The 16,217-nt window shown below is 39.3% G+C and overlaps 1 protein-coding gene across 1 annotated transcript in view; it reads right to left on the bottom strand.

The window, feature by feature from the left end:
* Positions 1–16,217, bottom strand: part of ALK (ALK receptor tyrosine kinase) — a 633,273-nt gene that overhangs the window by 19,611 nt on the left and 597,445 nt on the right. The window contains exons 25-26 of the mRNA XM_053712803.1: positions 10,206–10,307; positions 5,558–5,692 (exon numbers count right to left, since the gene is read on the bottom strand). Of these exons, the coding sequence (XP_053568778.1) occupies positions 5,558–5,692; positions 10,206–10,307 (237 nt within the window). The remainder of the gene's footprint in view (positions 1–5,557; positions 5,693–10,205; positions 10,308–16,217) is intronic.

Genomic DNA, 16,217 nt, shown 5'->3' with positions numbered 1-16,217 from the left:
TATAGATGGGGGTGCTAGATTTTCCCCATACAAGGCACAGGAGGTATTTTTATGCCACAAATGCATATGATAACCATGTGATAAATGTGTTATTCTGGGATTGGAATGATTTTAAATTTAAAAACCTCATGATACATTTTTATAGCAATTATTACTAACTGGAATTGGGCCAGTGTGTTTAAACCCTGAAAATGCAAACCCTGGTGTGTGACTTTAAAGGGACAGTCAAGTCCAAAAAAATATTTCATGATTCAAATAGGGCATGTAATTTTAAACAACTTTCCAATTTACTTTTATCACCAATTTTGCTTTGTTCTCTTGGTATCTTAGTTGAAAGCTAAACCTAGGAGGTTCATATGCTAATTTCTTAGACCTTGAAGACCGCCTCTAATCTAAATGCATTTTGATAGTTTTTCACCACTAGAGGGCATTAGTTCACGTGTTTCATATAGATAACATTGAGCTCATGCACGTGAATTTACCATGGAGACAGCTCTGATTGGCTAAAATGCAAGTCTGTCAAAAGAACTGAAATAAGGGGGCAGTCTGCTGAGGCTTAGATACAAGGTAATTACAGAGGTAAAACATGTATAATTATAACTGTGTTGGTTATGCAAAACTGGGGAATTGGTAATTAAAGGATTCCAAAACTTAGCATTTTTAAGTTTAAGAATATCATCACAATCGTATCACCAACCCTTATATATCAAAACTTACCTACTTTGTCATGAAAACGAGCGTTAGAAGCATAATAAAATTATATTTTTGATCTAGAGAATGATGTCACCGAAGCCAAACCCCCTGTTTATGGTGTCTTCAATACCAAAAAGAATCTCCGATCATACTACGTTTTCGTGCATATAATTATTATCCTGTTTTGTCACCCGCCGCATGCGCAATACGATACGGTTATTCGCACATGCGCAGATTTTAGCTTTGAGTTTAGTTAATTTAATGCTCGTTATTGTAAGGGTCATTATTGCAGTGCAGTGCGATGTTCTTACCTGGCCTATTCCGCTTTAACATCTGTCTGCACATATCGATTCAGACGGTCTGCTGTTTCAATGGAGCGTGACATATTGGATGACGAGTTTATAAGATTGCGCATGTGCATTACGCACAAAATCCGACATTTTGATAACTCAGGTTATTATAAACGATTCGTGCATGAAAAATAATCTGAGAACAGTGGGTTTGGAAATCAATACATTTTTGGAGCAGCATATCTATATAACGGTAGGAATCTGACACACAATGCTAATTACAAATATAATTATTATATATGGATAGAGCGATTAAACCAAACTTTTTTGCAGCGTTTAGTGTCCCTTTAAGGGATTATCTATCTTTTAAAACAACAAAAATTCTGGTGTTGACTGTCCCTTTAACTTTGGTTGGTTAAACATTTAATATGAACCAAAAAAATACTCTAACCTAATGGGCTAAATTACAATTGGAGAGCAGTTAATAGCGCAGGGTCCGTTATCTTGATTCAGCCTTGCACAAAGAATAACGCACAATCTTTTATTATAAGTGGATGTTTTAAAATGTTAAGCATCTTCTAACAAGGCTGTATTGTGACCCTGAGGAAGTCTCCCTAAAGGACGTTGTCTCCTTGCCCAATGTGCTTAGAGGAATATGGCTGCACCTCACTGATGAGGACCAAAGGAGGTCGAAACGATCATCCGGGGTTGCTATGTTTTTTGTACAGAGGAGGATTTCCTGGTATTTCAGGGCTGGACTGACCTTACTCGGTGGGATAAGACTGAAATACTTCAGGAAAGTTTTCCTCTGTAAAAGCACAATTGGGCTAAAAGAGGCTGATCCTAAGCGGTAACTCACCATAAAACAAGCTACTGAGCCATTGTTCGTTCCTGGTAGCGTGTTTCTCTTTCTGTATGAAACTTTTTTAGAATGCCCAATACTTTTAGTGTATTGAATTACAAGTGAGAGTTCAGTATTGCTCTTGCGCACAATCCAAAATACAGTTTTAAAATTTAGCCCTTTTTGAGACTTGAAGCAAACGATTAACCCTTGATAAATTACATTAGAAAATACATGAAAAATCAATCGCCTAAATTACGAGTTTTTGTCGGTAATGGTGTGCAGGGCTAACGAGCATTTTTTTTTCACCGCTCACTTAAGACAACGCTGGTATTACAGGTTTTTACAAACCCGGCGATAGCCTCAGAAAAGTGAACGGAGAGCAAAATTTTGCTCCACATCTCACTGTAATACCAGCGCTGCTTACGGTAGCAGTGAGCTGGCTAAACGTGCTCATGCACGATTTCCCCATAGGAATCAATAGGGCAGATTCGGCTGAAAAAAAACCTAACACCTGCAAAAAAGCAGCGTTCAGCTTCTAACGCAGCCCCATTGATTCCTATGGGGAAATACATTTTATGTCTACACCTAACACCCTAACATGAACCCTGAGTCTAAATACCCCTAATCTTACACTTATTAACCTCTAATCTGCCGCCCCCGACATCGCCGACACCTGCATTATATTATTAACCCCTAATCTGCCACTCTGGACACCGCCGCCACCTACATTATCCCTATGAACCCCTAATCTACTGCCCCCAACATCGCCGACACCTACTTTTTATTTATTCACCCCTACTCTGCCGCCCCCAATGTCGCTGCCACCTAACTACACTTAATAACCCCTAATCTGCCGCCGCCAACGTCGCCGCCACTATAATAAATATATTAACCCCTAAATCCAAGTCTAAACCTAACCCTAACACCCCCTAACTTAAATACATCTAAATAAAATTACTATTATTAACTAAATTATTCCTATTTAAAACTAAATACTTACCTAGAAAAAACAAACCCTAACCTAGCTACAATATAACTAATAGTTGCATTGTAGACATTTTTAGGATTTATTTTTATTTTACAGGCAAGTTTGTATTTATTTTAACTAGGTACAATAGTTATTAAATAGTTATTAACTATTTAATAACTTCCTAGTTAAAATAAATACAAATATACCTGTAAAATAAATCCTAAAATAAGTTACAATTACTCCTAACACTATACTATAATTAAATAAATTACCTAAACTAACTACAATTAATTACAATTAAATTAAATAAACTAAAGTACGAAAAAAAGCAAACACTAAATTACAGAAAATAATAAAATATTACAAGAATTTTAAACTAATTACACCTAATCTAATCCCCCTAATAAAATAAAAAAGCCCCACAAAATAATAAAAATCCCTACCCTACACTAAATTACAAATAGCCCTTAAAAGGACTTTTTGCTGGGCATTGTCCCAAAGCAATCAGCTCTTTTACCTGTAAAAAAAAAATACAATACCCCCCCACACCAAACCCTACTCTAAAACCCACCCAAATTTATTTAATTTAATTGTAATTAATTGTAGTTAGTTTAGGTAATTTATTTCATTATAGTGTAGTGTTAGGTGTAATTGTAACTTAGGTTAGGATTTATTTTACAGGTAAATTTGTACTTATTTCAACTAGGAAGTTATTAAATAGTTAATAACTATTTAATAACTATTGTACCTAGTTAAAATAAATGCAAAGTTGCCTGTAAAATAAAAATAAACCCTAAGATAGCTACAATGTAACTATTAGTTATATTGTAGCTAGCTTAGGGTTTATTGTATAGGTATTTAGTTTTAAATATAAATAATTTATTTAATTGTAGCAATTTTTTTCCGATTATTTTAAATTATATTTAAGTTAGGGGGGGTTAGGGTTAGGTTTAGGGGTTAATATATGTAGGAAGGGGTTTAGTATAGTGGCGCCGACGTTGGGGGTGGCAGATTAGGGGTTAATAAATGTAGGAAGGTGTCGGCGATGTTAGGGATGGCAGATTAGGGGTTAATAAAATTAAACTAGTGTTTGCGATGCGGGAGTGCGGTGGTTTAGGGGTTAATATATTTATTACAGTGGCGGCGATGTCCAGTCGGCAGATTAGGGGTTAAAATTTTTATTTAACTGTTTGCGATGTGCGGGGGGCCTCGGTTTAGGGGTTAATAGGTAGTTTATGGGTGTTAGTGTACTTTTTAGCACTTTAGTTAAGAGTTTTATGTTACGGCGTTAGCCCATAAAACTCTTAACTACTGACTTTTAAATGCAGTAGGAGTCTTGACAGGAGAGGGTGTACCGCTCACTTTTTCCAAGACTCGTAATACCGGCGTTAGGCAAATCCCATGGAAAAGATAGGATACACAATTGATGTAAGGGGATTTGCGGTATGCTCGAGTCGCGGAAAAAAAGTGAGCGGTACACCTGTACCTGCCAGACTTGTAATACCAGCGGGCGTTAAAAAGCAGCGTTGGGACCTCTCAACGCTGCTTTTTAACCCTAACGCAAGACTCGTAATCTAGCTGTATGGTAATAAAATTGTTCTTTTTTAGTGGATTGGTGTTTGAGATTTATCCAACATGAATTTTACTGCTCGCCCCACGGAAGTCTATTATGTGAGATAATTAACTTATCTACTCTATGGAAGCAGTAAGGATTTTTTTGCCTTATTGCCCATTTATAATATTATAGCCATATACTGAATAATAGGAAGATATTTTGCTTACAATTTTGCTGAAAACAATAAATATTATAAATACAATATCATTTATATTTTGATGTTTTAACATTTAATTTAAAATGAGTTATGAGTTATGGAAATATTTTTTTAACAAAATAATAAATTGTATATTAAATAAAAGTAAATAAGATGCCGTGCAGTGTGCCCTTAATCATTCTATTAGCAAGTCATTACTCTTCAAGGGAAAATGAGATGCACAAGTGCGACAGCTCAAAACAGCTAATTTAATATATTCCAGACGTAAGTCACATTTCACAATAAATGACAGCATTTTTTTATCATAGGTCCTGAAAGCCAAAAAATAATATTCTGATAAATAATTATTTGTTAATGGTCTAATTCCATTACCCTCTCTCTGCAAGACACTTGTGTAGCTGTGCTGATATACTATATCATTTAGATTGGGACAAATAAAATAATGAAGAGAGGTATTTAGTAAGCTGTAACCAATGCTTTCGTCTATTAGCTGTCATTCACGCTAATGGTACTTAGTGTCAGAGCTAATTCTTTATAGCAGTTATAAGAAAAGTCACCTCTTTCAAGGTTTAAAGGGGCATACATGAGTAATAATAACAACATTTTAAAGTGGATTATTGCACGTTTGCAGGAGTTAAACACATAGTAAAAATCAACTCCAAAACAGTAAAGCACTACTAATCCAGAGCTAACCACTGCCTGCATATAACTATGTAATTTAACAGCATTGCTGTTCTTGAGCCTACCTAAGTATGCTTTTTAAACAAAGGATACAAATAGAACAAAGTAAATTTGAAAACAAGAGTAAATTTAAAAATATATCTTAAAATTGCTTGCTTTATCTGAATCATGAAAATGTAATTTGCGCTTTCATGTGCTTTTAAAATGTAGGTAAATGTGGTTAATAAAGAATAAATATAGAAAGACAATGCTACTGTGAAACATCTTCTATAACAGACATTGATAGTAATGTTAATTATAGTCATACACAGGCCCAGGGCAGTTTTTAGGTGGATCCATTCTTCCTCCACTTGTTACGAATTCCAGGACCTCTTGATTACTCTTACTGGGGTAAGGCATGTATCCCAATGAGAAAATCTCCCACAGCAGGACTCCAAATGACCTATTTCCAAGTTAAAAAAAAGAAAGAAAGAAAGAAAGAAAGAAAGAAAGAAAGAAAGAAAGATATTTACTTATTGACGTTACAGAATAGCCTTCTGTTCAGAATCAATAAGTCGAAATACAGCAAGACTTTTAGGCATAGAACATATCATTTTAAAATGATCTAATATTAGTTAGGACCACTTAATACAGTTGAATGTAATAACTGACAAATCCTATATAATAAAAGGCCAAGTCTGTCTGGCCTTAATCCAACTGACCTCACCTGGCATCTGGCGTGCAGTGGGCATGGCTGGGTGGATGTGATGTGGGCGGGGCCGGACGTGATGCAAGTGGGGCGGGGTCCGGGCGTGGTGTGGGTGGGACTGGGTGTGACGTGGGCGGGGCCTGATGACGTAGCCGACTGTCCGTGAGAGACAGAGAGCTCTAAAGAGGGGGTATAGAGAGAACAGAAGAGGGGGGATAAAGAGAGGGGGGAGAAAGCAAAAAAGGGGACATAAATAGAGCAAAAGAGAGGGGGAAGTGAGAGCAAAAGAGAGGGGGGAGTGAGAGCAAAAAAGAGGGGGGAGAGAGAGCAAAAGAGAGGGGGGAGAGAGAGAGCAAAAGAGAGGAAGAGAGAGAGCAGAAGAGGGGGAGAGAGAGAGAGAGAACAGAAGAGGGGGACAGAGAGAGAGAGCAAAAGAGGGGGAGAGAGAGAGAGCAAAAGAGAGGGGGAGAGAGAGCAAAAGAAAGAGGAGAGAGTAAAAGAGAGAGGGCAGAGAGAGAGCACAAAAGAGAGGGGGAGAGAGATCAAAAGAGATGGAGAGAGACAGCAAAAGAGAGGGGGGAGAGAGCAAAAGAGAGGGAGAGATACAGCAAAAGAGAGGGGGGAGAGAGCAAAAGAGAGGGAGAGATACAGCAAAAGAGAGGCTGTAACCAATGCAAAAGAGCAAAAGAGAGGGGGAGAGAGAGCAAAAGAGAGGGAGAGAGAGCGCAAAAGAGAGGGGAGAGAGCGCAAAAGAGAGGGGGAGAGAGCACAAAAGAGAGGGTAAGAGAGAGCAAAAGAGAGGGAGAGAGAGAGAAAAAGAGAGGGAGAGAGAGAGAGCAAAAGAGAGGGAGAGAGAGCAAAAGAGAGAGGGGAGAGAGCGAGCAAAAGAGAGGGGAGAGAGAAAGCAAAAGAGAGGGGGGAGAGAGAGAGCAAAAAATGGGGGAGAGAGAGAGCAAATAGAGTGGAGAGAGAAAGAGAAAAAGAGAGAGAGAGCAAAAGAGAGGGGGAGAGAGCAAAAGAGAGGGGGATAGAGAGAGCAAAAGAGAGGGGGGAGAGAGAGCAAAAGAAAGGGGAGAGAGAGAGCAAAAGAGAGGAAGAGAGATAGCAGAAGAGGGGGACAGAGAGAGAGAGCAAAAGAGGGGGAGAGAGAGCAAAAGAGAGGGCGAGAGAGGGGGGAAAGAGAGCAAAAGTGAGGATGGAGAGAGAGAGAGAGCAAAAGAGAGGGGGAGAGAGAGCAAAAGAAAGAGGAGAGAGTAAAAGAGAGAGGGCAGAGAGAGAGCACAAAAGAGAGGGGTAGAGAGAGCAAAAGAGATGGAGAGAGACAGCAAAAGAGAGGGGGAGAGACATCAAAAGAGAGGGGGGAGAGAGCAAAAGAGAGGGAGAGATACAGCAAAAGAGAGGGGGGAGAGAGCAAAAGAGAGGGAGAGATACAGCAAAAGAGAGGCTGTAACCAATGCAAAAGAGCAAAAGAGAGGGGGAGAGAGCGCAAAAGAGAGGGGGAGAGAGCGCAAAAGAGAGGGGGAGAGAGCGCAAAAGAGAGGGGGAGAGAGCACAAAAGAGAGGGTAAGAGAGAGCAAAAGAGATGGAGAGAGACAGCAAAAGAGAGAGGGAGAGACAGCAAAAGAGAGGGGGGAGAGAGCAAATGAGAGGGAGAGATACAGCAAAAAAGAGGCTGTAACCAATGCAAAAGAGCAAAAGAGAGGGGGAGAGAGAGCAAAAGAGAGGGGGAGAGAGCACAAAAGAGAGGGGGAGAGAGCGCAAAAGAGAGGGGGAGAGAGCGCAAAAGAGAGGGGGAGAGAGCGCAAAAGAGAGGGTAAGAGAGAGCAAAAGAGAGGGAGAGAGAGAGCAAAAGAGAGGGAGAGAGAGAGCAAAAGAGAGAGGGGAGAGAGAGCAAAAGAGAGGGGAAAGAGAAATCAAAAGAGAGGGGGGAGAGAGAGAGCAAAAAAGAGGGGAGAGAGAGAGCAAAAAAGAGGGGAGAGAGAGAAAGAGAAAAAGAGAGAGAGAGCGAAAGAGAGGGGGGAGAGAGAGAGCAAAAGAGAGGGGGATAGAGAGAGCAAAAGAGAGGGGGGAGAGAGAGCAAAAGAAAGAGAAGAGAGTAAAAGAGAGAGGGGAGAGAGAGCGTGCAAAAGAGAGGGGGAGAGAGCAAAAGAGATGGAGAGAGACAGCAAAAGAGAGGGGGAGAGAGCAAAAGAGAGGGAGGGATACAGCAAAAGAGAGAGGGGAGAGAGAGCAAAAGAGAGGGGGAGATAGAGAGCGCAAAAGAGAGGGGGAGGGAGCGCTAAAGAGAGGGGGAGAGAGAGAAAAAGAGAGGAAGTGAGACAGCAAAAGAGAGGGGGAGAGACAGCAAAAGAGAGGGGGAGAGAACAAAAGAGAGGGAGAGATACAGCAAAAGAGAGGCTGTAACCAATGCAAAAGAGCAAAGAGGGGGGAGAGAGCGCAAAAGAGAGGGGGAGAGAGCACAAAAGAAAGGGGAAGAGAGAGCAAAAGAGAGGGAGAGAGAGAGCAAAAGAGAGGGAGAGAGAGAGCAAAAGAGAGAGGGGAGAGAGAGAGCAAAATAGAGAGGGGAGAGAGAGAGCAAAAGAGAGGGGAGAGAGAAAGCAAAAGAGAGGGGAGAGAGACAGAGAGCAAAAGAGAGGGAGAGAGAGAGAAAAAGAGAGAGGGGAGAGAGAGAGCAAAATAGAGAGGGGAGAGAGAGAGCAAAAGAGAGGGGAGAGAGAAAGCAAAAGAGAGGGGGGAGAGAGAGAGCAAAAGAGAGGGGAGAGAGACAGAGAGCAAAAGAGAGTGGAGAGAGAGAGAAAAAGAGAGAGAGAAAAAGAGAGAGAGTGCAAAAGAGATGGGGAGAGAGAGCAAAAGAGGGGGGATAGAGAGAGCAAAAGAGAGGGGGGAGAGAGAGCAAAATAAAGGGGAGAGAGTAAAAGAGAGAGGGGAGAGAGAGCACGTAAAAGAGAGGGGGAGAGAGAGCAAAAGAGAGGGGGAAGAGAGAGAGCAAGGGGAAGAGAGAGAGAGAGCAAAAGAGAGGGGGTAGAGAAAGAGCAAAAGAGAGGGGAGAGAGAGAACAAAAGAGAGGGGAGAAAGAGAGAGCAAAAGAGAGGGGGGATAGAGAGAGAGCAGGGGTGGGACCGCTGTACTGCAAAAAATGGCCAGTGTACACAGGCTTTAGGACTGGTACAAAATAAAAGACAATACAATAGCACTTACTTTAAATTTGAAACAAACAGTAGCACATTTTCTTGCAAATTTCAAAGTGAATCCAATTTTCCTTCCCCTTGTATTATGTGACATCAATCACCCAATCAAAAAATGCATATCCATATAGACTGTGTACTTTGGCAAATGCTCAGTAGTAGCTGGGATCTCAGAAAGTGTGCATGTTTTAATAAAGGAAGTATATTGGAAATGTTTTTTTCTATATGGCATACTTTATCTGAATTATGAAACTTTAGAGAGATTGATTTAGATAGAGCCTGTTATTTTAAGACACTTTTAAATTCACTGCTATTTTCGAATAGGCTTTGTTCTCTTGTTACAAAAGAATACGCACATATCTTACACTAGTGGGAGCTAGTTGCTGATTGGTGCCTGTGCACATTTGTCTCTATGATTGGCTAACTAGATGTGTTCAGCTATCTGCCAGTAGTGCAAAACTGTTCCTTCAGCAAAGGATAACAAGAGAATGTAGCAAATTTGATAATAGAAGTAAATTGGGAAGTTGTTTAAATTGTATGTTCTATCCAAACCATGAAAAAAATGTTGGGGTTACCTGTCCCTTTAATTTTGCCTTTAGTGTCCCTTTAATGCATAAATATGTTTATGTTATATTTTTTTTTGGCACCATTGTTCTATATTGGGAAGTCAATGACAGTGCAATTGTACAAAGATATCTAGCAATAACTCACTTACTCCCCCTAGAGTACAAGTAATAAATAACCTCTGCACAGAACATTCCACTGGTATCCTTCTCTTTAATAAGCTACAAACAGCAAAGAGAGAAATGACTAGACAGTTGTAAGAGTTACATATAAGTTTGTTGTCTTAGATACAACACTCACCATTTGTGAAAAATGTAATTAGTTTGGGTAAATCACAGTTTTTCTTTGTATTATTGATATATTTGCTGTAAACCGTATTATTCCTTTTTAAAATGAAAAAAAGTGTTTCTTTGTGAGCTGTAAATAAAACCCTTGTGTCATTCTCTGCAGTAATGAGGTGATATCCGTATAAGCAATGTGTTACATACTTAATAAGATGAGAGCACCAGGGGACATACCATGTGTCTGTCTTTGATGTAAAGATTCCTTCCATAAAGGCCTCCGGGGGCATCCATTTCACAGGCAGCATCGCACAGCCCCCTTTTCTGTAGTAGCTGGCCCTAGGGAAGAAACAAGAATTTATGCTTATAGTGAAATTCCGCTGAGCTTGAAAGCAACACTTTGAAAAAAAGTAATTATTTTAATAGCAGATATCTATTTATTTATATAATGAAACATACTCAGATATACGGCACACCCTTATGTTGCCAATAGACTGGAGATTACTTCTGCAATCTGATTTTAGTTAAGTTCAGTGCTAATACAGTGCCCAAAGCAATTAAAGGGACATAGACATACTAATGCCAACGTAACATCACCATAGATATGTTTTGAACCCTTGCAAAGAGGTTATCATATAGATACTTTGGGGTCAAATTATTAAATGTCTGTCTGACATGATCCGCTCGGTGGATCATGTCCGACATACATCGCTGAATGCCGACAGCATACGCTTGAAGATTTGCGGCCAATCGGCCACTAGCAGGGGGTGTCAATCAACCCATTCGTATCTGATCAGGTTGATTGCTGTCTGCTGCTCAGAGATGGCAGACCAGTTAAGGAGCAACGGTCTTAAGACCGCTGCTTCTTAAAGGGACACTGAACCCAATTTTTTTCTTTCGTGATTCAGATAGAGCATGCAATTTTAAGCAACTTTCTATTTTACTCCTATTATCAATTTTTCTTCGTTCTCTTGCTTTCTTTATTTGAAAAAGAAGGCATCTAAGCTGTTTTTTTGGTTCAGTACTATGGAAAGCACTTGTTTATTGGTGCATGAATTTATCCACCAATCAGCAAGAACAACACAGTGTGTTCACCAAAAATGGGCCGGCATCTAAACTTACATTATTGCATTTCAAATAAAGATACCAAGAGAATGAAGAACATTTGATAATAGGAGTAAATTAGAAAGTTGCTTAAAATTCCATGCTTTATCTGAATCATGAAAGAAAAAATTTGGGTTCAGTGTCCCTTTTACTGCTGTTTCCGGTGAGCCTTAAGGCTCGCATGGAAACTGGGGGATCAGGGGCCCTTGATAAATCGGTCCCTTTAAATGGAAGTAATTTGCGGAAGCACGTCTTCAAATAAAGGGTGGCTCATTCGTGGCATAAACTTCCATTGTACAAACTGTTGGGACTTCAAGAATGCCTGGGATAAGCATAAGGCTATCGTACAAAACAATAAAGCTTACGCTAACATTTATTAAAGGCTGGGTGGACAAGATCCTCTATTTAACATCCAATCGGATCAGGATGATTGCACTTCGCCACATTTTAGGTGGCGGCGAGTTTAAGCAGCAGCAATCTTAAAATGCTGAGACCCCGAAGTTCTTTTTGCAGCTTGTTAAATGGGGCCCTAAATAGGACTTGTGGGCAGACATTGTGGTATGGTTCTTATATGTTGTCAAAATCTATGCTTCTATGTTTACAGTCCTGTTTGGGAGCTGTGAGCATTGCCACTTCCAGCAAGGCACAGCCAGTGATTGGTGGTGGTTGCCTGATTGCCACTCCTGATTTGCCAACTGGCTGTATTGTGCTTAGAAACTGCAAGGCTTGCAGCCCCCAATATTTACCCATGTATTTAACCCCACAAAGTGGTTATCTAGGGTCATTAATGCAAAAAAGAATTTCAGTATGTAAAAGGACATTAAACACCTCTGGGGTTTGTCTCATTAGTTTATGTACAAAGAATGCAAAAGAATCTGCAAACAAAAGAAAAGACTGCCTGTCTCTAAGAAGATTATATCAAAACCCAAGTTCAGATTAATGTGAAAGAAGATGAGTGTAGTTAAAAATGTCTCATAAAAAAGACCACTTATACTAAATAACTTTATTGGAGACAACAAAATAGTCCGACAGGACTAGTACACACGCACACCTTTTTTAAAACTAGCTTAAACTCAGTAAAAGATGGACACTGTAATAGGATTTTAAATGTGCACAAGTCAGAGAAATATTCTGATATTGTAACCATTAAGTGGCAATATTGAGTAACCCTAACATAAGGTATTGCCTGTGGTTTCAACAGCAGGTTTAGAAATAGGAAAATTAAAGCAATGAAGTTATGTACTTTACTTAGCTCCTGCTTATATAGTAGATAACAGATGTGAGCAGGTGAAACAAAGTAACACTGTGGGGTATATCACCTGATGAAATTCTGTTACAAATAACTCACATATACAAATTATAGCTCGATCTTGCCTGAGTCAGTATTAAAATGGATATTGTGTATATTTTAATGTCTCACCGCTGGATACATATAAGGGTCTCCTATGGAGAAGCCCAAATTATCAGATGTAACCGCTCAGCGCCGGATGTATGAAGATAGAAGATGCCGTCTGGATGAAGACTTCTGCCTGTCTGGAGGACCACTTCGCCCGGCTTGAATGAAGACTTCTCCCGGCTTCGTTGAGGTCTTCGGCCCGGTTGGATGAAGACTTCTCCCGGTAAGGTGATCTTCAAGGGGTTAATGTTAGTTTTTTTTAAGGGGGTATTGGGTGGGTTTTAGAGTAGGGTTGGTTGTGTGGGTGGTGGGTTTTAATGTTGGGGGGGGATTTGTAATTTTTTTTACAGGTAAAAGAGCTGATTACTTTGGGGCAATGCCCTGCAAAAGGCCCTTTTAAGGGCTATTTGTAATTTAGTATAGGGTTGGGCTTTTTATTTTGGGGGGGGGGGCTTTTTTATTTTGTTAGGGGGCTTAGATTAGGTGTAATTAGTTTAAAAATCTTGTAATTTGTTTATTATTTTCTGTAATTTAGTGTTGTTTTTTTGTACTTTAGCTAATTTAATTTAATCCTATTTAATTGTATTTAATTTAGGGAAATAATTTAATTATAGTGTAGTGTTAGGTGTCATTGTAACTTAGGTTAGGTTTTATTTTACAGGTACTTTTGAATTTATTTTAACTAGGTAGTTATTAAATAGTTAATAACTATTTAATAACTATTGTACCTAGTTAAAATAAATACAAACTTGCCTGTAAAATAAAAATAAACCCTAAGCTAGATACAATGTAACTATTAGTTATATTGTAGCTAGCTTAGGGTGTATTTTACAGGTAAGTATTTAGTTTTAAATAGGAATAATTTAGTTAATGATAGGAACTTTTATTTATATTTATTTTAATTATATTTAAGTTAGGGGGTGTTAGGGTTAGACTTAGGTTTAGGGGTTAATAACTTTAATATAGTGGCGGCGATGTTGGGGGCGGCAGATTAGGGGTTAATAAATGTAGGTAGGTGGCGTCGATGTTAGGGACGGCAGATTAGGGGTTAATAATATTTAACTAATGTTTGCAAGGCAGGAGTGCGGCGGTTTAGGGGTTAATATATTTATTATAGTGGCGGTGATTTCCAGTTTGGCAGATTAGGGGTAAATAATTTTTTTTAGTGTTTGCGATGAGGGAGGGCCTCGGTTTAGGGGTTAATAGGTAGTTTATGGGTGTTAGTGTACTTTTTAGCACTTTAGTTAAGAGTTTTATGCTATGGCGTTGTAGTGTAAAACTCTTAACTACTGACTTTAGAATGCCTTACCAGTCTTGACAGGAGAGGGTCTACCGCTCACTTTTTGTCAGACTCGTAATACCGGCGCTATACAATTGACGTAAGTGGATTTGCGGTATTTCCAAGTCTGGTAAAAAAGTGAGCGGTACACCTGTACCTGCAAGACTCGTAATACCAGCGGGCATTAAAAAGCAGTGTTAGGACCTCTTAACGCTGCTTTTTTAAAAGAACGCACAACTTGTAATCTAGCCGTATACTCACATGTCCTAATGTTATTACTTTAAGACAATACTGATATTCAGACAAACGTTATAATATTTAATAGGGTTATAAGTTACTTGATAACTTGCAGAGTCACTCTGAGCAACGCCACATGTGTGGACTAGACAAATTAACCGTTGCGATCTTTAGAGTGGTAAATAAACCGTTGATTTAATTTAACCCCTGATAATCTTGGAAATATATTAGATATAGATAAGAACCAAGTGTTTAACATGTATGTCAAATCAGCGGTTGCATCTGATAATTTGTGCTTCTCCATAGGAGACCCTTATATGTATCCAGCGGTGAGACATTAAAATATACACAATATCCATTTTAATACTGACTCAGGCAAGATCGAGCTATAATTTGTATATGTGAGTTATTTGTAACAGAATTTCATCAGGTGATATACCCCAGAGTGTTACTGTGTTTCACCTGCTCACATCTGTTATTTACTATATAAGCAGGAGCTAAGTAAAGTACATAACTTCATTGCTTTAATTTTCCTATTTCTAAACCTGCTGTTGAAACCACAGGCAATACCTTATGATAGGGTTACTCAATATTGCCACTTAATGGTTACAATATCAGAATATTTCTCTGACTTGTGCACATTTAAAATCCTATTACAGTGTCCATCTTTTACTGAGTTTAAGCTAGTTTTGAAAAAGGTGTGCGTGTGTACTAGTCCTGTCGGACTATTTTGTTGTCTCCAATAAAGTTATTTAGTATAAGTGGTCTTTTTTATGAGACATTTTTAACTACACTCATCTTCTTTCACATTAATCTGAACTTGGGTTTTGATATAATCTTCTTAGAGTAAGGCAGTCTTTTCTTTTGTTTGCAAATTCTTTCGCATTCTTTGTACATAAACATGTATATAACTGCCTCAACTCTTGAATATAAGGGCTAGCTAATATAAGCAATATTTTATAAAACCCTGCAATTCTGATTTACAGACCCAGTATACTTTCCCTCACTATCCTTGCTTTAAACTTTTGTCTCATTAGTGCAAAGTATGACCATACCTTGCCCCTTTAACTGGCGCTTTGGTAGACACTGCAAGACATAGCAGTTAAAAAATGTGTAAAAAAAAATATCCCTATGATTTAGTCCGGTCTAAGAGTGCAGTCCCCTTCCATGTTTTGTATATGTCTAGGGTGATTACACTTCACTTGTTTTCAGTTTGTTGGATTGAAAGCTTGCATTGTGTGGCTGTTTTAGGGTCCCAGGTTTTTGGAAGGGACCTTGACGTGGCACCTGGGCTTGTCTCATTTGGCCAAATGCGGTAACTAACCCTCACATTTTTGCTTTTAATCTTAGCTGAGAGCTTGTGTGTGCTGGACTTTCTCTAGGTGTTGTATTCATTTGTTTTGTAATTTTCCCTATGGGCCTTGTACCCAGACCAGTATGGGGTTAACTGCCTGTGACTCTGGGGACATCACAGCTTCCTGTGAGTGCCAGTGAGCACCCAGGGCTGAGCATGTTGCAGGGTCATGGGATTTGTACCCAGTTCGGTCTGAGAGTGCAGTCCCCTTCTGTGTTTTGTATATGTCCAGGGTGATTACATAAGCCTGTGCACCCTTCATGTGTTCCCAGTTTGTTGGATTGAGAGCTTGCATTGTGTGGCTGTTCAGGGACCCAGGTTTTGGAAGAGACCTTGATGTGGTACCTGGGCTTGTCCCATTTGGCCAGATGCAGTAACTAACTCTTCCTTTTTTACTTTTAACCCTATCCGGTCCTATAAATGTTTAATTTGTGTGGCGTCTTATTTATTTTTCGCTGCAATTTTTTTTAATTGCACAGCTAAATAGCATGTCACTGCTAGATGTCGCTATTTAGCTGTTAAAATTCAAAAACAAAAAAGTCGGAATATATCCAACATTTGATTGCATGCGCTAAAACCCTTTGTCGGATATATTCCGACAAAGGACCGGAAAGGGTTAATCTTAGCTGAGAGCTTGTAAGTGAGTGCTGGACTTTCTCTGTGTGTTGTATTAATTTGTTTTGTAATTTTTGCCTATGGGTCTTGCACCCAGACCTGTCTGGGGTTAACTGCATGGGACTCTGGGGACAATTCCTGAGGGTGCTATTGTGCACCCAGGACTGTGCATGTTGCAGGGTCATTGGATGTGTACCCAGTCCAGCTTGAGAGTGCAGTCCCCTTCCGTGTTTTGTATATGTATAGGGTGATTACATAAGCCTG

Source organism: Bombina bombina, chromosome 4, assembly GCF_027579735.1.
Source record: "Bombina bombina isolate aBomBom1 chromosome 4, aBomBom1.pri, whole genome shotgun sequence".
NCBI lineage: Eukaryota > Metazoa > Chordata > Amphibia > Anura > Bombinatoridae > Bombina > Bombina bombina.
The sequence above is the reverse complement of the archived record's forward strand: the minus strand, read 5'-3'. Positions and strand labels throughout refer to the sequence as shown.